Raw genomic sequence first — 25649 nt, 5'->3', positions numbered from 1 at the left:
AATTATTATCTAAATAATAATTATATTATGCAAAATAGTGTATAATACTACATTATATAAATATTACATTATTTAAAATATCTCTTTCTCAATATTTAAAAATTTGATACGTTTACAAATGAACGATTAAGAATTGTGTATCTTAAAAAAGCGCGTTATCAGATCCGCGCCAAAATCAGATCTGGTTTAATGAAACGTTATTTTTAATTTTTTCTCTTGGATTTTTTTTTGTATACTGTGCGGAGGAGTATATTGTCCATCTTAAAATCAATTTTGCGAGACAAAAATAACCGATGTCGTGGTCGTTGAAATCTCGGTTTGATTGATCGTATGAACATGTGTCCTTACGATACTCTGCTTTCAATTTCACCGGAGAGACACGTCATCCTTCCGAGAGCTTCGAATACGCGATTTATCATCGTCATCTCACCTGCAAGCCGGCCGATATTGAATACCAAAATTTATTTTTGTAGAAAAGCCTCTCTTATGCATTCTAGAAACTTTTAGAATTCTTCGGGATTATATTTTCAATTTTAGTATTGAATTTTATTAATCTTTGACAGACTGCGTGAAATCTAAATAATGACTAGAGAATTTTTGGACACTCTGTATGAACGTATCGGACGAAGAGTGTCTTATGTCATCACTGACGAGCTTTAATAATGTCTAAAAAATTGATTTTATTTGTCATCTTCTCCAAAAAAATCGCATTGATGTCAAATGCAATTTAAGTGAAAGTTTTTGTATATAAAATTTAAGATAATCAAAATTCAGGCAATATGTCTCGTTAAAATATCCGAAAGCAGCAATTTACGTAGCATAGTCATTAGCACATAAATCTCATTTATATCTCATTGTCAATTTAAAAGTCTTCAAATTAATCGAATTAAATAAAATTAAGATTGATTTTCGATTGAGTTCACTTAAAAGAAAAAAAAAAGGTCCATGATTCGGTTGTATAAATCGAAACAATGCGGCCGCAGAAAGTAGGAGAAAAAAATCAGCGTGTTGTCATTCGAGCGTGTAGTTTCGTATTCCGGAATTTTGTTAGGGATTAAATCCGTAATCGTCGTTGAGTTTCATTGGTGAACGAGTTTCTTCAATGCAAAGGGTATTCAAAATGAATCCCCAATAAAAGGGCAAAGAAAAGAGGGCGGTGTGAAGGACGACCTTTTAAAACTGACCAGGTTTTCAAGTTGTGAAAACGGGACACCAATATTTCCAATCAGATATACTCTTCTCTTTTTAATAAAAGAAGATATAAAATATTTTTATAGAAATGCTAGAGAGAAAGAAGCTAAAATTATATATCGCGTGTATATTTTGCTCGATTTAAAAAAGATATCTATATATCTTTTATACTCCACTTATACTTTAGAAATATAATATTATATAATACTTTATTCTATACTGGATAATATATTTCGAAATAAACTTTATATAATAAAATAACACACTTTGTGAGAACCTTAAACAAAATTTAAAATAATTATTCTTGGAATAGCTTTTTTTTTTTTTTTTTGGAAAATTGAGTGGGTTGGTGTGATATATTGGATTTGTATTCTCGCCACGTATCTTAGCGCTGAATGTGCTTATTCCAATTCTCATCTCACGTTGACATTGACCGCGATCTTCGTGTCAAGCAAACAAAACTTAGATCAGACTGCGTTTGTTACATTTAGTGCTGAATGTACGGCAGGTACACGTGGCAGTATTTTTCAATGCTTACACAATCTTTAAAATGTTCTATTTCTTTCGAACGATAAATAAGAGATCTCCAATTTTAGCTAGAATAAAGATTATTATTTTTTACAAAATACGAAATTATAAAATCTCAGTTTTGATGTATTTTAAATAAAACTCTTTTAAAGTCGATGTATTTTCTAGCAAATGAAAAAAATTAACGATGATAGAAAATAGATAAAGAATTTTTTACTTTTATCACTAAATTCTGAAAACTAGATCGATAATTTGTCGATAAATTAAGCCAATCTTATAGCATCCATCAATGCGCATTTTACAACGTGCATTTCTGAGGCTTCAAGATTTCTCAAGGAAAAAATATATTCTCATTTAAAAAATTTGTTTTTAGAGAGTCCTGTGTTAACCGTTTTGTCGGAGCATAATTTTTCATCTTTTCATCAGTATATGGGTACCTGGATACCCATTGTGTTTTTTTAAACATTATATGAACATTTCTTTATTACCTTTGTATACCTTTAGTACCTAAGCGAATTCTTTCCCATTATATTTTAGGTTTTCGAATACAAAGCCCCGTAGAGTGTTAATTCTGACGACATAAATACGTCGAAATACTTTTCGGACACTCGGGTCAAATTGCTTAGATATCCGGGTATTTATCAATTGACAAAAGGGTTAAAGTAATCCTCTTCTAACAAGGAAAATTTTCTAAAGTCTAAAGATTAATATTAGATATTAATTTAAAAAAATATGTAGATGAAATGGAATTTATTTTTACATTAACAGAAAAATACATTATTTTTGCAGCACACACGTAAAAAAAGATCATAAAGAAAGCATAGACATAATACATATATCGAGTGAGTTATTTGGGTTCTGAAATTACATTGCACATAAACATAATTGAACTCTTCTTTTTCGCTATTTATTAATTTCATATTTCCATTCTTTTAATTAACTAAAATCATTCAGTGACAAATGCCGCACCGCATTATATTACCATATTTTTAAGGCTTATTATTAACAAAGAATATGTTCTTGGTTTTAGAGGATGTTCTATAGAAACACTTAAGAATATCTGTTAAGAGGGATTTTATTTTATACAGTCCTCTTATTTCGAGAATATTTTTTCGATGCAGGCTTAGGACTGAATTTTTGGTCACCGTGCCATGTTGGTCTCTTTATGACGGATCGACTGCTTTCTCTCTCTCACCCGGTAACTGAATTCACTTTCAAAATTATCACCGTTTCTCGATCAGCGGGAGATCCGGCGCATCGCGCTTGAGAAATGTCAGTTTGATGTCGGCTAAAGAATCGGGATGTAGGTACCGTTGATTATGGTATGTTTGTCGAGGCAAAAAACTTTCTTCTCGGAAAGAGGAAGGATAATTAAGCGCCGAGAACTTGTACCTCGAATAACAGAAAACGTTGAATTCTGAAATATTAGATGTTGAAGAATTTTTTCTGTGATTATTAGTGATTTTTAGATAAGTAATATAAATAACGACGTTAATAAAGAGTACAATGCACAAGGAAGAAAACGAGACAATAATGAAATCTGTACGTGACTTGAAAATTGCATTGTGGACGATGGAAGATTAAATTGCATACACAAACGCGATCAAATAGCATTTCGTATAATTCATATTATGCAAGTTACACATCGTTACGCAATCAGGACGATTGAAAAAGAGAGTAGGAGGAAGAGGGTGGTGAAGAGACGAAGCTTTTTAAAATTCCTTATAAAAATGCGGGTCGCTTCTCCGTTCGCGATATCTTTATTCCTTACATAAACATTGCGCAAGACCGCTATCACGCAATTGCAATAAACAAAGCTAAGAATATAGCGTTGATATTTGCGTCGCTCTCCGCAAGCTTTGCATCGCTCATTACAGAGAGGGGACTTTCCTTTCTATTATTTACACGCGGACTTTCTATTTCTTCTCCGGTGAATATATGAATCAACTTTGCGCGGTGCGAAGGTCGAAAAAAAATGCATGACATTTTAGGGTTCCGTTCCCTCGCGTTCCGGTGATAAAGGAGGGCACGCGTGTGTGAACCTGAACTCGGTATAGGAAGACTGGATTTAACGAAAGATATATACAGTCTCGGATCTACCGAGTGCTCTTATTTTTAATTTTAAAGTATGTCTAAATTAAAATTAGAGATTAAATAGAAATGTCAGACTATTGATAAAAGCTGAAAGATTTTGTAAGAATAAAATTGAGGAATAGAGCTCCAAAGATTCACGTGAAATATTTTTGAATAGCACGATCATAAATATGAAGAAAAATTTTCACATAAAAAATGAAAAAAAAAAAAGAAACTTCACTTTTGTTATCCGAAAAATCGGCTGAAGATTAATCGAAGAATCTTTGCGCTCAAAATGACGGGTAGATGGTAGGTTTATCCAAGACATCGTGTATACGCAAGCGGGGGGAACACTCTGGTCGATGGCCGTGGCTATGCTCGCGTCTGCAGAACAGTTTACAGCTGCATAGCCAGACCGGGGAAGTGTGTTACTACTCGAGCGTAACCGAGAGACCTCGACCAATTTAAATGCGCGATCACCTTCTACGGATCACCGCTGACTCCGATTCACGAAGTCGATTAACGCCTAACTTTGGCCGCCGCGCAATTTCGATCCCGCGAACATATACACGTCGATTTCGAGTATGTAATTTCGCGGCTATGTAAAGTGTGACTTGACACGCGAATAACGGTACACTTCATTCCTGAGGCCAGTTGCCCTTTAATCGTTCAAAAATTACGAGAGACTTTTTTTTTAACAGAAATTGCATCGTGCTTCATATTTTGATAAATATTCTGTGGCTTATATAGGTGTTAAAATATTTTTTTTTAACGTAAGATCTTTTTATTTCGTAGTAAAAGTGAAAGAATATTTCAAGGTGATAGAACGTAAGGTTACATCAAAAGAGCATTGCCGCTTTTTCAAGCATATCGAGCAATAGAATATTTCAACGTAAAAATTTTATAATGAGCTAAATATACTATACGAAACTTTTTGCGTAAATGAAATTACGGGGAAGATCTTTTTTTTTCATGGAAAATAGTTTTTTAAATTTAGAGATAACTTTTATATATATATATATTTTTTTTCTTCTATATATCTTTAATGTATTGTATCTTTAATGTATATAATCTGTAGCTCTTTTTTTTAAGTAAATTTCTAAGATTTTTCATATTTATTTTAATTTCTTATCTTTGTACATGTTCTCAATCATTTTATGTTTTCACAAGAATCTCATGAAAATTTTATCGCAATAATCTTCTCAGACGTAAACAATAGAGTGATTTTTCATGAAATGGCTATCTATATCTCATTTGCGTAAATCTCGACAGATAAAAGTGGCGCGACCCTCTTCGCGTCTCATGGATTGTCTGACTACGCCAACTATTCTTAGTCGTATCATCGCGATTGATACGTGATATCTCGTGTTTGATTGCCGCGAGAACGTAATTCAAATATTATCAATGTTTTAATTTAGGATTTTTTATGATTCAATGTATTTAGCTGTTGCATTGCATCGATATTGAATTGCAATTAAATGTAATAATAAATATATGAGTCCTTCTCAACTTGATGATTATTAAAGCTCGTGCATTAATTAGCATTCTGATATTAAAATTAAGAAATTTACTAAAAGTGGAGTTGATCAGTTTGGCTGAACAAAATTTATAAACGGTATAACTAACGATAGCAATTAATAAATAATTAAGCAACATCTAAATTATGTTATTATGTATGAAATCCATGCGAAATTGATAGAAAATTATGGTAATAAACTGTAGTTGCGCGCAAGTCACACGAAAATTAATGCGGGCAATAGGTAAATTAATGTTGAATATTATGCATAATATTCATATCATTCACGACCAAGTGGTTAATATAATAAATGCACCGCAATAATTCGCGGAGAAATAAAAAGCGACGAATAAACTTTTACTGCGCGAAATTTGCAAATTTTATGATTAAAAAATAAAACAACGATTATATCTTAACACATTATGATTCTACATAGTCGTAATTAGCTCTAACAATAATATGGTCGTTTGACGTTAAAGTTTTATTTGACTAATATAAAGATCGTTGCACATATGTACGCGAGATAAGAATCGAATAGGCGCGTTTTTTAGCGCGTTAAACGCGTGACAATGATATAGGTGTGCCGATATTAAGCGACGCCTTTTTTCCCCAAAAATTAGTTAGAAAAATATAAAAATGTATAAAAGAAATACAAGATTTATTATTTAAATTTTTATTAAAATAAAAACTAATATATAGTAATATATTTAATATAACATATGTATTTAATATTATAAATAAATTATATAAAATATTAATTATTCATTAGAAATAATTATTATAATTTACTTTTAAAACTAATGTTTAATATATTGAAAGTTTAAAAATAAAAAAATTTAATATATGTGCAAAATGACTAAAGTTGAAATTGACGACGTCGTTGCACTTTGCCGAGAGTACGTTGCTGGAAAATACTTAAATCGGTCGGATGCTGGTGACTTACTATTCATGTCTTTCATTTATTCTGCCGAGAGAGACGATGAAATTAAATTTTCCGCAGTTTCTCGGTGGACAAAGCACGCAAAAGTATAAGACATTAAAAACAAAACAGCATTCGAAACATTAGAGGAACGCGCGTATTAAGTCGGTAATTCTCTTTCGCGAGTCTATACTTTAAGATTCTTTTCACATTCCTTTATTGCAAATAAGTCGTTTACATGTTCTATGTGTGCTCATCATGTATCATATAATGGATTAACGGATAAGATATTGATAGAGGGAACGAGGGGAAGGGAAAAGGGAAGGGGTTAGGATATTCAGAGTGATCAAGGTAAGAATAAAATGCAAATCGCGTGTGAAGAATCTCCTGGAATTAACCTTCGACTATACTTTTTATGCTGGTGCAATTTATCGATTAGATACTTCAATGAAGCTTGCATTTTACTTGTATAACGATGTATTTTTATACATTCCTCTGTGCAGCACATTTTTATAATGTTCTACAATTATCATGAAAATTGCAGGTTGCAAATTAGCTTTAATTTATTACATTTATTTTCATAAAATGACGCTACATACATATTCAGAAAACTACAATTCTTTTTTTTATGGCAGATTTAGAAATGAGGAATCGGTTTCATTTTTTCGAATATTAACCTGCAAAGAAATTACTTAATATCGGTATTTCATTGAAATATGTGATATCAATATATTGCACTTATAAAAAAACGCGAAGTAATGTCTATATTTTTCGTTAAATGATGTTGATCATATTACGACGACATATTAACGGTATATATTTTACACTTTTGCACAAACATATAAATCTATTATATGATGTCTTCGATATTTAATATATAAATTATATAAATTATATCTCGATAAAAATTTATATTTAACTATTGTCGATTTTTTTACATATAATGCTTCAATTTAAAAGATACATACCACTTATTTTCAAAAATATTGTCTCATTATTTTACGTACGGAAAAGATATCCGACGGGATCCGCGACGGAATCATTCATCATTTTCAGTCTTCCACGCGAACATTCATCATTCTCATTTTCCGCGCAACATTTTATTTACATATCTACTATCTCTATCCACAAACGTGCTTGTCACGAGACGTTGTCTTTTCATCAGTAGTACTCATTAAATGCTAAACATTAGTAAATATCGTAGATACAGATGGATCTTTATATAGGGTGTTTTAAAAGCATTCTTCACACAATCTGAGACCACTGACCATTTTGTTCTCGAAATATTGTTTTATTTTTAATCATGCGTAATGCAAATGTGATCATTGCTTTAATTTAGGATTTTTTGGCTCGAAAAAGAAGACTCGAGCGATTTAAGAGAAATGTTTGCGAGCAAGTAACGTGTAACTTAATTTAATCATTTAGGACCCAGGTCTCGTTTCTCTTACTCATTATCAGTCTATATGCATTATGTCTATGCTTTCTTTGTGGTTTTTTTGCCTGTGTGCTGTAAAATAATCTATTATTTTATTAACGTCTACATTTTTATAAATTAGAAATATCTGATATTAATCTTTAGAGGATTCTCCTCTTAAAATAAGATGCTTTTGGCATCTATTTTAGAATAGAGATTTTATTCTAAAAATAAGTGAAAAATTCCTTAAATGAGAATACAATTTTTTCAGTGATATATTGAAACTGCAAATAAATGCAGCAATAAATATAGCCTACTGATACCTATCACAGAAACCAAATTGATCAACTCCGCCTTTTGCAAGTTTCTTCTTGATTACTAAAGAGTATACACATGTGATCAGTCTCCTCTGATATTAAAATTTAAAAAAAATTCACAAAAAGTGAAGTTGATCAGTTTGACACTTCTAAGCAAATTGACGAAATAACAATAGCAATATTAACAAACAAAGGACATTGTCTTTTGTTCAGTAGTCTTGTGCTCAGTAGAGTACTTCCAAATATTCCTATCCTAATATCGTCGCACAGATACCTTCTCCCAGACGAAGGGAAGACGAACCTTTGTTCACGTCGCAAAGAGTTAAACGTTCGAGATGGAGATTAGCTTCCCGCGCGATGCATCGAGAGGGGCTGGGACGAGGGGGAAAAGAAGAAGAGGAGGAGGAGGCAGGCAGGCCAGGCCGGCAGGCAGGCAGGCAGGCAAGCAGCGTCGAGCAGCAACGCGCACGTCCGCGTTGCCGTCCGCGATCGCCCTGGCCCACTGACCTATATTACACGCGGGGTGTACAGGTCCCGCATATACGAGTCTCGACCCACAAGCGATACTCGGCCGCGCCAAGTCGGAGCGGGCCGCGTCGCGGCCGCGTCGGTACCTGCTTCTCCTCGTCTCGTCGTCGTGCGTCAACCAGGCGTGCGTCTTCAGGGCTCGTGCGTGCGTGCGTGCGTGCGTGTTTGTCTGTATGAGAGGAGCTCGAGCCGCGAGGAATATCGGCCGCAAGATGATGACGCTTGTCGGCGCCGGAACGCCGAAGTATGGAGCGCCAAGTACGTTTACTCGAGATTCAAACGCGATTAATTAGTTGTTTTTTTTTTGGTCTAAAAAAAAATAAGTTATCGCGAGCGAGAACTTTGTTGAAGCGCGTCGCCGAAGCGCGACGAGGTAACGAATGAAACCATCTTCCTCCCTCGTCTCGAAGGCGCTAATATGCCAGGCGTTTGACGTACGTCAAGCATATCCATCGCACGTGCGCGTTATAGATACACTATTTGGCGCAACGCGGGTATTTCTGCCAGTGCTGTGTCGTGGTCGAAAAGTTGTGTATACAAGTTGAAAGAAAATTCAGGCTCTCTTCCCTATGGTCTTCATCGGTATTTCTAATGTCACGAGCGTGAATTTTAATTTCGTAGGTCCTCTCGTCTTTGATTTCTCTCATAAACCATCGCTAGACACCTCGACGCGGAATTGATTTCGCGAATTCATGAATGGAAAGGGGTACGACACCCTTGGAATACCCTGTATTGCGAGGGATAAAGAGCAGTCGGGTATTGCGCGCGTAACTTCCGCGATCGCATCGATTCGGAGAGCGCGGGACGGGTGAGAGCGGAAGTGTGTCAAGGACGATTGTAAGCGAAGGTATATCGAATAGTGCTCGGGCGCGCGCTTATCTACGATTCCTTTCGTGATTTCAGGTATACCAGCTTGAGACTAGACTCGTAGACACGCGCGAGACCTGCTTCGTCGAGTGTAATAATGTTTTGTCGTCGCAAGAGCGAAATGGAATCGAAGCGATCGTACGGTATCTCGAGCCATCGATACTTCTCGTTTTGAGATTCTATACACTGATTGAGAATTTTCTCTTAGAATTTACCCTGAAAATCATGGTAATCGTGGGATAATATGATATGAGAAGAATTATATGAGAATTTCTTTGATTAATATCTATTACAATAAAATATAAAACATGTTTGATCAATTTTACTAAACTGCATAGTAAAATTCATCAAACATATTTTATTGTAATTTTTAGAACTGTATCTCTTGGTTTGAGATTACTAAGTTCCATCAATTCATAATCCTCGAACTTTACGACGGGAAAATAGGCGAGAAAAATATAGGTCCGAAAAGTCGCGAAAGTCTTCAGCGACTTTTCGGACCTATATTTTTCTCGCCTATTTTCCCGTCGTAAAGTTCGAGGATTATGAATTGATGGAACTTAGTAATCTCAAACCAAGAGATACAGTTCTAAAAATTAGAATTAATTTTCGTGCTTGGCTCTATTGGTCGTTTTAAAAAATCATATTTATTTATTCTTCAGCGACTTTTCGGACCTATATTTTTCTCGCCTATTTTCCCGTCGTAAAGTTCGAGGATTATGAATTGATGGAACTTAGTAATCTCAAACCAAGAGATACAGTTCTAAAAATTAGAATTAATTTTCGTGCTTGGCTCTATTGGTCGTTTTAAAAAATCATATTTATTTATTTATTAAATACTGAGAGCCGATAAAAATATTTCTTAAATTTATATTTTATTGTGATAGATATTATTATTTTTTATTGTCATAAATATTAATTAGAGAGATTCTTATAAAATTCTTTCCATACCATATTGGCCCACAATTGCCATGATTTTCAGGGTAAATTCTAAGAGAAAATTCTTTCTGTGTACTATATTTTCGCTGGATATGCCTGAACATCGATTATTCTTTTTTATAGAAGCAGAATTTTTCTTATTTTTCGTGAAAGAAATTAATTATTTAAGTCAATTGTGTGTTGATAACGTCTCAGACGATCAGAAATATGTATTTTTCATGAAAGAAATTATTAATTCAAGTTAATTGTGTATTGACGTAAGAGACAATCATAAATATTATATTTGTCTCTATTGTCTTACATATTATTTTTTATTTTTGTAAATATTTATTATACACGTACATAATTATATATAGAAAAATTATGGAGTATTTTAAAATAAGAAAACAATAATATAGACTTTCAATGCTAAAGTTAAAAGTTCGACAAATAATGGTTAAAACAAAGCAGTTTGGGAATTTACTAAAGAAACTGCGTTCAAAAGAATATTCGATGATATTGGAATATTCTTATACATATAAAGCTATTAAGGCGTGTTGGATAATCTGCTTTATAGTTTAATAACATTTACATTTCTACAATAGCATAAATATTAATTCGTTTTATTTACGTGAAAATATTGCGAAGCAAGATTTTGCGAATAAGTTTCGCAGTATTTCAATTGCTTCAAATAATAAAATTGATTAAATACGTAGAAAACAAACTATATTTAATAATAATACACAATATATATTATATATCGTATTACTATATTATATTAATAATACACGATATATAACATATATTGTCTCTCTTTCAGTGCTCTTTAATTTATATAAATATGAGAAAATTTTTTTTATTATTCTCTTTTATTTTCTGCATATACGGGGAGGGAGCAGAGATCTAAAATGACTCAAAGTTATTTACAGAAAATTTAATAACCGTTTAATCTTTGACCTAGAAATGTTAGGCAACAATTTTAGGCAAACAATCTTCCTAATCAGGTTCTAAAAATTCAGATTCGCGTTTCTCGCATATTACTAATGTACATACACGTGCATCGACAGTAGTCGCGAAACGTCGAGAGTCAGACGAGTGACGGGGCGCGAAAAGCGCCGACGCGATGTAACGCAATGCAAACGCAACGCGACGCGGCGCGCGACTACGCATTCGGGACTCTTCGAGGCGTCTATCCGGCATCTCCGGCACGCGCGAGCGGAATCCGCGTCAGTCCGCGTTCTCGGTTTTGGTGATAAACACCGCGCGAATTCCTTCGGAGCCGCGACGGCGGCTAACATCAGACGAATTTAATGAAGTTAAAAATGAGGTTCGCGATTCCAAAAAATACGAGATATAAGCAAAGTAATAAATATTAATCTATCTCTCTTATGTGTGTAGAAAATATAATCGCGTGTCTCGATAAAATGCGTGTGTATAAGTGAAGATAATAAATGCGGAGCGTGTGATATACATATATATAAGTGAAAGTAATAAATAATATAATTTCGAGAATTTTTAAAAATGGAAAGGAGCGGGTTAAAAAAAATCGAGAAATGACGTAAACTTGAAAAATCGTCGCCAACTAGGTTGAGGAAAAAATTTCGCCACATCTACCGCGGTACCGATTGCGAGCCGCTGTATATATGTATGTATAATGTATATGTATGACACACACATACACACGTCTGCCATACATCAACCTTCACATACATGTGCACGCTGCTCGTTTAGCGGCCAACATAAAGGAAGAAGGGGAAAGAGAGAAGAAGTGGTCTATCGGTAGAGCAAGAGAGAGAAAGAGGGAAACAAAGATTGTGAGAGGAAGAGAGGGAGCAGCTCTAGACATGACAGGAGGGGAAGAGAGATGCGAGAACGAGAGAAAGAGAGGAAAGCCTCGCGACAACTAGGTGACGGCTGCGTGGATACACGCTGGTTCGTGATGCAAGGTGCTTTCCTACGCGATAAGTGGTGACGTCGGCAAAAGTGCACGAGAGTATTCCTCTCTTGCTTGTTGTGCGCTATCGCAAACGCGTGTTTTCTTTCTTTCTCTCTCTTTCTCTGAAAAGTATTAGTGTTGCCAACGATAGAGAAAAAGAGTTTTGACTCTTGACAAAATAAATAAAAGAGAGACTCGCCATCCATGGAGTACGTGGACTTGTGCTAAAAGTAACAAGTGCGAGGAAATTAAGAGGGTTACGAGAGGTGGATTCGACGAAAGTGCGAGTGTTTTATGAGAGCACCATAATTCGATGATAATGCAACATCTTTTTTATCTCTCTGAAATTTCATAGCGTGTGTGTGTGTGTCGTATAAATTTTTCCGAATCTTCTCCAATGTGAATAAAAATCGAGTCGAGTAATTTAATAATTTACATACTCTGGTGTTTCGCGAGTTAAATCGGGATTTATGTATAGATAAAAAAGATGGTAAATTTGCGAAATTGAGAATTTTTAGAACTTTGAAGAAATCTTAGATAGATTAAAGTGTTCGATAAATAAATTGAGATATATATATTTGGAATAATATTTTGCGAATGTCAAGTGGATGCAAAATAGATTTCGGATCCTTGACAAACATCAACACGATGAGTGTTTGGTTTATTGATTTAGATTGTTGACAAGAGTGAGTTTTGCTTCGAAAGTCCACGTCGATGCAACTTGATTTCATGTTCAAATTACAACTCTCGTGCAGAAAATTGCGAGTCCTCGAAGTAACTATGAGATTGGTTCGTCGAAAACATTGCTGCAAGGAATTGTCAAGATTATTGAATGTTCTGTGAAATCCGACTATGTTTTCGAAAAAACGTTCCTTCGAGCGTGACGTTAAAGTGTCAGTGTTTGTAAGTGAATATAAAAGGGAGGAAAATCTTCGATGATGGAAAAGCGAAATGCGCGGTAAGCTCGAAGCGATTTTTTAAAAATGATTTTTGTTAATCGCGCAAAACCCACGATGTCGATATATTTTAAACTAATGTCGTGTATTATAAAAAAAAACGTGAAAAAACTTACATAATAATACGATTTATAAAGTATGATTATAAATCAGACTGTAAAAAAATATTTTACATAATGATTTCTTAGCCTTATCAATAGTAATTCGGAGCAACTTTCGAATTAAATTAATATAGGATTATAATTTTTTTAAACCACCACAGCAGTGTCATATTATTAATCGAATAACATTGATTTTCTTTGAATTTTCAATTATTATAAAAATATAACAAGTTTTATTATATTTTTAATAATATAAAATTACTATAAAAATATAATAAAATATAAAAATATAATAAAATATAAAAATATAATACTTCAAGGGGGGGTTTTTTTTTAGCAGACTCTTTACCATTTGCTCAACACTTTTCGTCTCGTTAATTTTTAATTTTTTCGATTGCCACTTGCTTAAGATTGTCGGTTTAGTCATCAATTTTCTCGATCAATTCTCCTCGTTGTTTTTCTGGCATCGCATCACGAAACGCACTTGCGGCATTGACGTCGACGTAGAACCGGCCCCGGCTCTCCTACGAAAATGTCCGATTATTCCATCAAGGCGGTTCAAGGTCGAACTTTCGATTAATCGCGCCACTCGTCCCGAATGTTGCGTTGTTACGCGTTTTATTGTGTTAAGAGCCCGAGATGCAACACGTGACTGTTCCTCTCGAGCGAGATGTTTCGAGAAGCAAGACCGGCTGATTTCTCTCAATAAATATATTTATAACGCGAAATAAGCCTTTTTTTTTAAATATAAAACAATTTTTTTAATTGCAAAATTATTAAAATGGATGGCTTTTGAAAGTTGAGATTCTCTTAACCAAAGTATATTATTATTGATATCAGTTCCATGACGTATAGATATATTTAAGATTGTCTTAAAAAATATATTTTTTATAATTCTTTCAGAATTTTCCTGTTTATGATTTCGTCGATTAAATTTTTGAATTAACACATTTTGCTTCGATAATCAGGTATGCCTATCTCGCTTAAATATTCCGCATGCGTGATTAATACTGTTTTGTAATAATGTTATAGTCAAATTGTTTCTGGATTAAAAAAAAATCCTTTTTGCATGTCATTTTTAGATTATCGACATGGAATATCGCTCGAAATAGTCACGGCTATAATATACAATAATTTCGCACACTTAGAACAAACGATACCGCGTATTTGGCAGTCAATGAGTATATTTATTTTTGGCCGATAAAAATCGACAGATAAGACGGAATTGCGCGTGATTTCGTCATAAAATCGCCGATAAGCCCGTTATATTAGTGGCCCTAAAGCTAAAAGTGCCGGTATTCCAACAATGGAATTAAATTCTTTCGTTTTCTAAAATAACTCGACGTTAAGTCGTTCACACATGACATGTCTCGATTGCTACGTAATTCGATTTAATTATGTCATCACTCTATATGCGAAATAAAATGTTTCCTTGTAGTAATCTTTCGACAATTAAGAGTTATTACTATGCGTCATCGTTATTAAATTGTTATTAAGAAATTATTATCAAGAAACATTAATTGCAGGTAGATAGTATTTCCTTAGAAATTAAACAATATTAAATTACAAATAATTATATAAGTTATTAGTATTTTAATGCATTTAATATCAATATAATAATAAATTTTTATCAAATTAATAATACTTGTAAGAATTTTAAGAAATTTATCTTTCATCTTAGCGTGCAATTTACTTTAGATAACTTTTTGTTAAATTTGAAAAATTTAATAAGTTTTTTTATGGTTTAATGATGGGAAGTGCTAATTATTTAAATTTGAATGATTCATTAAATAATATCCCATATTTTGATTAGCATTAATACGTTAATTTCTAATTTATATATATCTTAATTGATTTGCTAACTAATTTTGCAAAGGGTTCTTCGATTTAATGATCAATTTAACAATTGCAGGAAATACTTCGTCAATAAATATATCAAAGCATTGATAATTTCCGAATATTTTTCGGCGGCAAAAACGACCGAGGTACTTATCATCAAAGTTTAATGTGACGAACTGTAAATTGAAGGATAAGCGTTTCTCGACTGTCAAACTCGTCAGACTTTTAATCAAATCAGTCGTTTGCCGACTAATGAGGTTTAAATTGTATTTCACGCGCAAATATTTTATGTGCGATTCCCTCTCCTTTCTGAAATCCGAAACCGATTATGAAGTGTGACGTAAGAATCGCCTGATATAAGTTATCGTCAATTTTTCGGATGTAATACTCATACTTGAACGTACTGCAAAGATATGTTTTTTTCGCGTATGTTTTTTTGCCGATAATGCAATTCGACAATATTTATAATGCATGCTGCTTGGATATAAAATTATGCGTCTTCTATATATTCTGTTTGATTCGCGCAAAGCTCAGAGATTATTTATCATTCCTTGTCACAATATTTTTGAGTTTACATAGACATACGATATTATTATAAAAAGAATTTGCTCGTTTTATCTTTATTTTTAGTACTTGTTAGTTGTTGTTTTATCTTTAGTTTTAGTACTTGTTATAAATTTATAATACTATTTTCTTTTTTATATTTCAATATTTAAATATTCGTTAAACTTTTCTCTCTTTCGAATATCTGTTATATAACAATTTTAAATTCAATTATTTCATAAATTCGATGATATTATAGAAGAATAAATTCTTCTGTATTATCAAATTAAAAAAATTATTGCATTGTTGTATGTATATTAGATGCTATGGTTTACATATTCAAAGAACGAAAAGTTTTATTATTTTTTTTAATATAGAAAACATTTAATATAAACATTTCTTTGCTTCTGATCGGTATACGTATTATTTTTTCCAAAATAATTAATTTAACTAAAAATATTTTGTCATATTAAAACGTCTTCAAAATGTAAAAAAAAATGTTTACTTCATTTATTTTATTCATATATCTCTCTCTATTTAATCATGTTTAATATGAAATAAGCAAACATTTACATTTTAGAGATAGAGAAAGGAAAAAGAAGATGAAAGAAAGAAAAGTATACGCAACTCATTTAGAAAGAACAGTCTTGTTATTAGCAGGATTCAAGTATAGTCGAAAAGCAGCGTGTCGGTCAGAAAAGTGATGTAACATGTGTCTAATTTACGATTTAGTAACCCGTGCACTTTACAACTTGTTAATTACGTTATCGACACGTCGATAAATTAATGATCGCGAGAAAATCGTAACGCACGCATATCCCATCGAGATATCCAACCGATCGCGTTCTTTATTGTTATTTATTAATCGCGAATAAAAAAGGAGAGAGAGTCATGTAATTTTCAAAAATTATATAATCCTTTTTTTCACATTGTAAGAGATATTTGTATAAGCTATATATGATGATCATCATATAAAGTGAGTAAACAAGTAATTTCATGCGTAAATCCGTGTAAGCTATTATCTCAGACCTTCAAGTGCCTTGATAGGAGACACAATGCGATCATTTGATTTGTTTGTCAAGCATATAGGGTGTCTTACAAAATTGCAATCTGTCATTTCGATTATACGTGAAGTTGAGGAAAAATTGTTAAATCGTTGAAATTAAATAGAAGCGTCGTGAATATCGAGAGTCGAAAAATTTCGAAAAAAATGCATATTCATAGAAATATTCCGCGGAATAACCGAAGCTTCGTTTTCGCCATCGTTTTAATTGCTCTTAGCACTCATTACGCGCGCGGTTATCTATTATCTTTGTTAGCCGGTGGATTCCCGGCTTATTATAACGTCGCCGGTGTGCGCGTGTGTATCGTTATAAAGGAATTTTATTGATTCGTGGGAAACGAACCGAAAAGGGATACACAAAGGGCGAAGGGAGAGAGAGCCGCTCGGCGCCGCCGCCGTTCGCGCGATGATAAACGTGAGGGAAAAAAAGGACGATCTCGAGGAATCGCACGCTGCATTACGTCGCCAGAGTATAGTCGAAGGGATTATTTTTCGAGATGAATCTAATTTCGATAAAACAACGGGGAAATCGTTATGCGATGTGTCGCATACGATGAAAGGGTGCTTCAAACGACGATGATGCGAGGGTGTTTGTAGATAAAGTGCTTAAGGGGGGAACCTGGTTTAGGAGGCTGAAAAATACATAATTTTTAGAATTTTTTTTCTCAGCTAAAATAAAACCAATTAATTCCAAATTTTAGGCACAGTTTATTATACATTTAAATTATGTAAAATAATTTTTGTATTAAAAAATATTAAAGTTTTATTTAAAAAATAAAGCTATATTGATAGCGCCCATTTTTCACTGTGTACAACCTAGCGATCATAATTTTTGTCTAAAACAAAAAAACCAATTCATTTCTTTAATGTTATATTATTACCTTCTATTTAAACTAATAAAAAAATTATTTTACATAATTTAAATGTATAATAAACTGTGCCTAAAATTTGGAATTAATTGGTTTTATTTTAGCTGAGAAAAAAAATTCTAAAAATTATGTTTTTCAGCCTCCTATAAACCAGATTCCCCCCTTAAAGGGCGTCTGAAAATTGCTTATTTTCGTACAAAGCTTTTTGAGCTTAACGTTCAATAAATTACAAGCCGTGCTTGTTTTAGAGAAAGAAACATTTCTCAAAATTGCTTGTAGTCTTTGATAATTTATTAAACTATATTATTATTTTTTTTATTGTCTTGCATCTATTATTATGTCAAATAAGCCTTCCTCGAGTAGAGGAAAAAAAATATTAAGCTCTAGGACCTCCCTTAGTAAATTACAAGCCATGCTTATTTTAGGGAAAATATTTTTTTTTCTCAAAATTGTTTTATTTTCGATAACTTATTAAATTATTTTTGTTATTATTTATTGTCTTATATTTATTATAAAATTAAATATATATCGCCCTATATAACATCGTATTTTCTCTGCTCGTTTATATATTCTGTACAAAAGTATATGTTTAATTGCGAAAGTAGCAGCAGAAAATTGAATTTAAAGTATGCTTTTTACGTAGCGTCTTTGAAGGATTTTAAGCTTAAGAAATATTTAAATTTATATATGGAGAGAGAGAAACACAGAATGCTGGACCTGAATCGAATTTTTTTCGATATTGCCGCAACAATTTAACATCACTGTCAATTTATGTCTTATCGATAACGAAATGTGTACGTGTTAGAGTCGATTCCTTTTCAATAATGCTCGCTTTTCGCAAAGCTTTTTTCATCGACTTTGCTTTTGTCGAGCACAATGTACTCTCGTCTCGAAAAAACTTCTGTCGATTTCGAGGTAAAGGAGAATGTGAAAAGCAGAAGAAATATCAGTGGCGATGTATAAGTGTATAAAAATACAGTAGGTATGTGTATATGTCTGTATATCAGAAAGCGTAGATAACGAAGGGGAAAGAGGAGAATAGGAATTGCACGTGCGGTTTTCGTCCACGTGTAACAAATTAGTCGATCAAGAGCAGATTATTTGAACACATCACGCAGGTCGCCTTCACAACGGGACAAAATTTCGCGAAAGATATCCTCGGCAAAAGGCATAATAATAGTATACATATATAACAATGCTTAACATGAGTGACCCTCGAAACATATATTTTGCTTTTTTCTCGCTCGATAGTTTTAAGACATATCGAGTATTTTTGACATTATCTTATTTGTGTACCTAAAGCGATACATCTTAACAAATTTTTGCCAGCTGACAAAGTTGCTTTCAAAAAATATTTTATTATAAATATTTTTTCATTTAAAATTTTATATATATTTAAAATTTAAATTGAACAAACTGAAAAACTGAAAAAATAATACACATAATTGTATATTATATATTTTAAAAAATACAAATCGTTTTTTATAATTGTCTTAATAATTTCATGTAACATAATTGTGATTGAAACGTTCTTAAAATTTAATTTATTTCCAAATCGATAATATCGATACTCTATTTTTAAGAAATTCTTTCTTTAGTAAATGTTACTATATTTTTATATAATCGTGATTGTTCTTTTGTTCCAGGCCTGGCCCATATGAATTGCAAGACCCGGTGTGGGTCAAAATGAGTACGATTACCAGCGGCATTACCAAGAAAAGAAAGAAATCAGATGCGAAGCCTCAGTCGCAAATGTAAGTACCACAATCTCCTGTCTTTTATCTTTCTTGAAGTACGCTGAGCTCAGATCCGCAATTTGGCTGGTATAGTAAATGATAAATACCTGTCTTTCACACTGCATATTTGGCACAAAATCCAAGTGTGTCGGTGAAAAAAAATGATCCCGAGTTATTATCATTTAATTCAATTCATTGAAAAAATATTACGATTTAAAAAATATTAAGCTTGTATAAAGATAATAAGAATGAACAACATTAAACATTTCTTTATTCTTTATATTTTTATATTATTTATAGTTTTTTTATTCTTCATATTTTTATATTATTTATTCTTTATTACAAAAAATTTTTTTATTATTTTACTTTAAATTTTAACTTTCGACTCATTTTTTTTAATGAATTTGAAATTTTTTTTAAGTTTTTATTTAGAAGATCGAGATGTCTAAAATGTCAAATGAGGTGCGTGGCTTTTAAAAGTGTCTTACACTTTTATCATTTAATTCAATTCATCGAAAAAATATTACGATATAAAAGTATTAAGCTTTCGTATAAAGATAATAAAAATGAACAAAACGTTAAGTTTCTTTATTCTTTATATTTTTTACATTATTTCTTTATTACAAAGTTCTTATAACTCTGGATTAATTCTTTTTTGAAGTTTTTATTTAGAAGATAGGATGCCTAAAATATTAAATGGGGTGTGCGTGGCTTTAAAGTTTGGAAATCCGTGATTTAAAAGGTCCGACGATGCGTACATGTCGCCGAGCCGTAATCCGTTGCCATCCAATTTGCTAAAGAGCTTATCGTTCCAATCGAATTATCAATGGCAAACATGCGCGCGCGAGTTTTTAAATGTTCACCATTAATTGAACAAGCTTTAATGTCAAAGTAATGTTTGGTGGTCGCGCACGAATAAAATTTTATTAAATTGTTGAATAAATTGTATCCTTATTATTCATGAGCACGTTTACGCGCGATATACAGAGAATTTAACTATCGTTTCTCTATAACGTATCGTTTGTTAATAATTTATTATTAGCAATTTATTATTATGCAATTTTTTGAGGAACAGAGCGCGGTAATTTAATGTTAACATCGATAATCAAATATTGTCAATGATTTTTTTATATCTATTTTTTTACCTTGATTAAAAACAGTTGATTACTAGAGAAAAGGATATTTTTTTAAATGCGAAATATTTCTGAAATATTAAAATCTGTAGAATAATGTTACCGAATTTTAAAGTATCACAAATAATATATTATTTGATATATTTAAAGTTTATTTAAAATTAAACACATTTATCAGTACGATTCAATAATTGATAATTTAAAACTCTATATTAAAAAGTTACGAGTACTAAAAAAAAATCTCAGGAAAGATTGCCTTTTCAGATAATATATATTATTTAGAACAATGCACAAGAAAAAGAGAAAGGAACAAAGAACGTGATTGCTATTATCGTTTAATTAGAGATTGAAACCGTATAATAAAACTTCGGTAAATTTAAATTTTAATGTTACAGACACGTGCAAGTGATTTTCACGTTTATTTGTCACAATAAAAAAAAAACATGATCCTTATATTAGCGTAAAGAACGAGTTTATAATGTTTATGGAAGATTTAACACACTCGTCGAAGAAAGGTTTTTTAATCTTGTGACTAGTGTCAACACTCTTAAGTATAGTGTTCAGCGTATTGGGGTATTAAAATAGCAACTTGGTGTTAACATGGTGAGAGTCACTGCTGGACTGACGTGACGTCACACAAGGTCAACTGAACGTTTCAAACGGGACAAGAAGAGTTGATTCAGCATCTAATAATTTTCTTATAAAATTGTCGAATCTTCTCTCGCGGGATTTTTTATCGCTTATTTTTTTTTTAACGCTCGGCAGTATTATATATAGTATGCATACGCAGAATATTTCGATCAGCAATTTTAATGACGGATTCTTCGATCAATTTGGAATCGATGATGTTTCAATTGAAATTGCGAGTTACAATTAATTTACAAAAACTTTCTTGCGTTTTGTAAATTAAAACCTCACCTTTACTCTTATTGAATTTTAATACGAAGTTAAATAACATTGACTGACAATGAGTACTTTCTTATTCCAAACGAGAATATTTTTCGATATCATAAAAACAGAAGAAAATTCTAAAAATAATAGCTAATTATATGTCGCCATTGATTGATTTTTATTATAAATTAACATTTACGTATTTGCATATTTTTTTAGAACATATTATAAATGTTCTAAATTAAATAATTATTTTTTATATTTATATATATAAAAATGTCGTGTATTAATGTTTCTTTTTAATGTAACTTTATCATGTTATTTTAATAAATAGATATTTTAACGTTTTAAGTCCGCGTCATAATAAAATATCAATAAAATATCCATTTTCAAACTTCTTTATATAAATGTAATTCTCTTTCATTTAAATGCTTTTCAAATTTATTACCTATGATGCATAATTTTGATCGTATTAGAGAATTTGTCATTTTGCATTAAAACTGTCACATAATATATGTATTACCATAATATTGTTTGGTAATCTTTTTAATGTAAAATGACAAATTCAATAAAAATTATGTCATAGGTAATAAATTTGACAAGCAGGAAGACATTTAAATGAAAGAGAATTGCATTTAAATGTAAGAGAGAAGCTTGAAAATTGATATTTTTATTATCAGAATTGCCAACGTCGGTATTTTAACGACTGGATTTATAGCATTATATCTTTTTGAGATCGCGAATAAATTGTGTATTAATTTTGCATTTTGATTCTTTTGCAGTAACAAGTGCCTTAATGAAAAAAGACGACGGAACCAAGAGAACTCATATATTGATGAGCTTGCCGAGCTGATTTCCGCCACGGACATGAGCTCTGGCAAGACTGACAAATGTCAGATCCTTCAGAGAACCGTCGAGCAGGTAAGAAAACAGATTTATTCTCTCTCTTCCCTTGCGAATCTCGATGATTGATAACAGCATCGTAGGAGCGTGCCATCGATATTTATCGTTTTAGTATCGTTTTTCCTTCCTTGGTAATAAAACGTCATATCCATCTGAGTGACAAGATTAGGAGAAGGTCAGGAGATATATAATCACATTCTTTATTATACTTAAATATCTCAAATCCAAAACAAGATAAACGTTATAATGTCCTTTCTTTAGAAAAAAGAAGGTATAATTTTTACCTTTGTGATATGATTAATCGTTAAACCATCATTAATCTCAATCATTTATAAATCATATATTTTTCTCTTTAGACAATTTATTTAAGTGGAAATTGAAACTTTTTCACAGCGATCGCAAATATAAGAACTTTCGATAAAGGCGATGAAAATTCTAAATTTTTATCTCGATAACGCATCGAGAGGGATTTAAATTTCAAGATTAAATCACTGACGAAATAATATAAAATGCTATCTAAAAACACTCACGTTTCACTTGCGAAATTATACAAATTTTTATCGTTCTCTCGGGTTATAAAATTGAAGATAACTGCTCGGTATTCAGACAAAATGACAATTTTACGATCGGCAAGGGACATTTTATAAAGTCTTTCTTACTTGAGGCAGACAATAAAATATTTAAGATTAACGATATTATTTTCACGGTTTTTTTTTTCTGCCTTTGTAACTCGGGTGTCCCGTGCGTTTTATTTATTTATTTTTTTTCTTCGTTAGAACGAAAAGTGAGAAGTTATTTTAATAATCGAAATAGAGATAACGGTGGATAGAAGACGATCGGAGAGAATGTCGTTTGCTGTCAGCATTTTTCGTCGAAAAATTGATCGATGTATATCAAATATTGATCGGAGTTGTTTTCGGATCGACGTGGAAGAATCCGCGCGAAGGACGATGAAATATTTGGGAAAGCACTCAGGATTATTGAGAGATTTCTGGAGCGAGCGAATCTCTCTCATATAAAGGTCTCGTCCCCTGTTTTATAAATGACACATATTCCCGTATCGATCTAAACGAAAGAAAGAGCGACAGTATTTTCGAAAGCGACATTACACATCAGTATCACCAATTTAATGAGAATTTCGCGTAACATTAAAAAACTTGTTCTTAACAAGTTCTCCTACTTCGACACTATCTGATGGCAATCGATCTTCTTCGCCTTGCGAAATATATCCGTATTATAGTATTAAATCTCCGTGTGTGTGTTTATAGGCAAATTTATTATTAAAATTAGTTAGGTTATATTTGCTGCATTGTAATTTATTATTAAATCACTTTTTTATAACATATTTAATTAAATTTTAAGTTGAAAGAAATTTTTAAATTGATTAGCCTCTTATTTTGAAAAAAAATGCGCGGCGATTGTTATTTGCATCTGAAATATTTCAAAGAACGGATGAACTCTGAATCTCTTCTGCAAACCTTTAATTTCGTTGCTAAATAATTGTGACAATTAAACATTAAAATTTAATTAATTTCTAAGAAAATGCCGACAATTAATATAACAATTCCCCATTTATCTGTTATTCTTTACACTAAAAACATCTGCTTTTACAGACATTAAATTAATTGAACATCTTTTTCATAACTTTTTAATTTTTGACTTGATATCTTTATAATTAAACTCTAAATTAAAATTCTATGAAAATAAAATTTCCGCGAAGTTAGAAACTCGGGTTTTTTCTATTCATCTGTATAATTAATTAGTAATAGTAGTATTAAAGTATAAAGAATAAATGATTCTATTCATAATCAATTTCATTATCAAAAATGAGAAAGTATTTTTTTCTAATGTAGAAATCAATCGTGTTTCGACTTTTTTTCTTTTTTTTTTTAAGGAAAAGTGAACGTTGAATTAATCAAATAATTTACATACAAATGAAGTTTGTGACAAGTGCTCGCTAATATATCTCATATATATTATTACAATACACATGTATCTCTTGATATCTCTTTTTTTATATAATCCGATTATATAATATCCTTGATTCGATTGTTTTCCGATCATTTTATATCAAATCTCGCGCATATTATATATGCGATATAATATTACAAATAATAACGACAATATATATATTTAATATAATATTTGTAATATTATATATATTTTTCTCGAATAATATATATACAATATAATATTACAAAAATTATTCAATTTTGCATGTACCTAGGAAATTTGTGTTATATTTAAATACAATACGTATGTATAATTCTGGAGTGCCATGTACAGTTGTGTATAAAATATGGAAAAATGTGTCACGCTTTTTTTGTCCAAAGATTATTAGTCTGACTAAATTACGCGGAACAGAATTATGCAAAAGTCGGTGAAACGAATTAAAATAAATAGAATTTCAAAAAGTGACATGTATATATCTACACACACACACACACACACACACACACACACACACACACACACACACACACACACACACACACAGGTACATGGCTGTGAATCTGTCGACGGTATATAAAACTTTGCATTTTAAATTATCTTGAATTGAGCGCTTGGCGAGTTAATTCACTTTTGCATAACGCCGTGGCCACTTTGAGGCCTATTTTATCTTAGCGGAAATTTGATTCGATTTCTCGAGCCTATTATTATCGCTAATATAATCGCATCGTTTCCTCCGCTCGCGAAAGGTCAAAGACGCAGTTACGGGTATTTTTTATTTATTTTTTTTTAAATCGATACGCCGATTAATCCGCTAACGATACACGCCGATAATTACAGGTTCCGGGGACCCCTTTGTTAAGCCGTGTAGCTCGCGCGATCATCGGCTAAAACGCGAGGCAGCAGTTGCATAACGGCTGCTATAAAGCTAAGCCCTTGACTCACTGGCGATCGAGAGCCGAGGTTACGCTTCCCATTGGCGGGGACCAAGTCCGGTTCGAGCCTGGTCCGGGATTTTTCGGGGGTCTAGAAATTTGAGGACTCGATAATGTGTCGTAACTCTCTGCGTTCGCCTAATGGCGAACGAAGGCCCCCGTGCTCGATTGAAATTTTAAGCGGCGCGCTTTCTCGTCCAGTTTACCAAAGCCATATCGAAGTCGTTTGTCGCTTTAAAACGGTACGTGTGTGTTTCTCTCCGAGAAGAAGATATATAAAAAGAAACGTGGCGGTTGAAAAAGCGCAGCGCGTTGATTTTAATAATTATTATAATTTTCTTTATGATTTTATTTATTTATTTTATATTATTTTGAAGCTGTGACAAAATTAATAAGTCATAATTTTTTTTGCATATCGTATAAATCGTATTTCGACAAGAATAAAAATTAAGAATTATAGACAATTCTATAATAGATAAAGATATTTTACTCTGAGATTAGTAAATATATGAAATTCTCTGTA

At 32.1% G+C, this 25649-nt stretch overlaps 1 protein-coding gene across 3 annotated transcripts in view; it reads left to right on the top strand.

The window, feature by feature from the left end:
• LOC145945931 (uncharacterized) overlaps positions 1 to 25649 on the top strand; it is a 130853-nt gene that overhangs the window by 70378 nt on the left and 34826 nt on the right. For all 3 annotated transcript variants that reach the window (XM_083055221.1, XM_083055223.1, XM_083055222.1), the window contains 2 exons: positions 19225 to 19332; positions 22121 to 22259. In XM_083055221.1, coding sequence (XP_082911347.1) covers positions 19225 to 19332; positions 22121 to 22259 — 247 coding nt within the window. The remainder of the gene's footprint in view (positions 1 to 19224; positions 19333 to 22120; positions 22260 to 25649) is intronic.

Source organism: Prenolepis imparis, unplaced genomic scaffold (assembly GCF_030444845.1).
Source record: "Prenolepis imparis isolate NDT839.2.m4 unplaced genomic scaffold, iyPreImpa1.0 SCAF_15, whole genome shotgun sequence".
NCBI classification, from domain to species: domain Eukaryota; kingdom Metazoa; phylum Arthropoda; class Insecta; order Hymenoptera; family Formicidae; genus Prenolepis; species Prenolepis imparis.
Note: the sequence above shows the minus strand (reverse complement) of the source record. Positions and strands in the feature narration are given on the sequence as shown.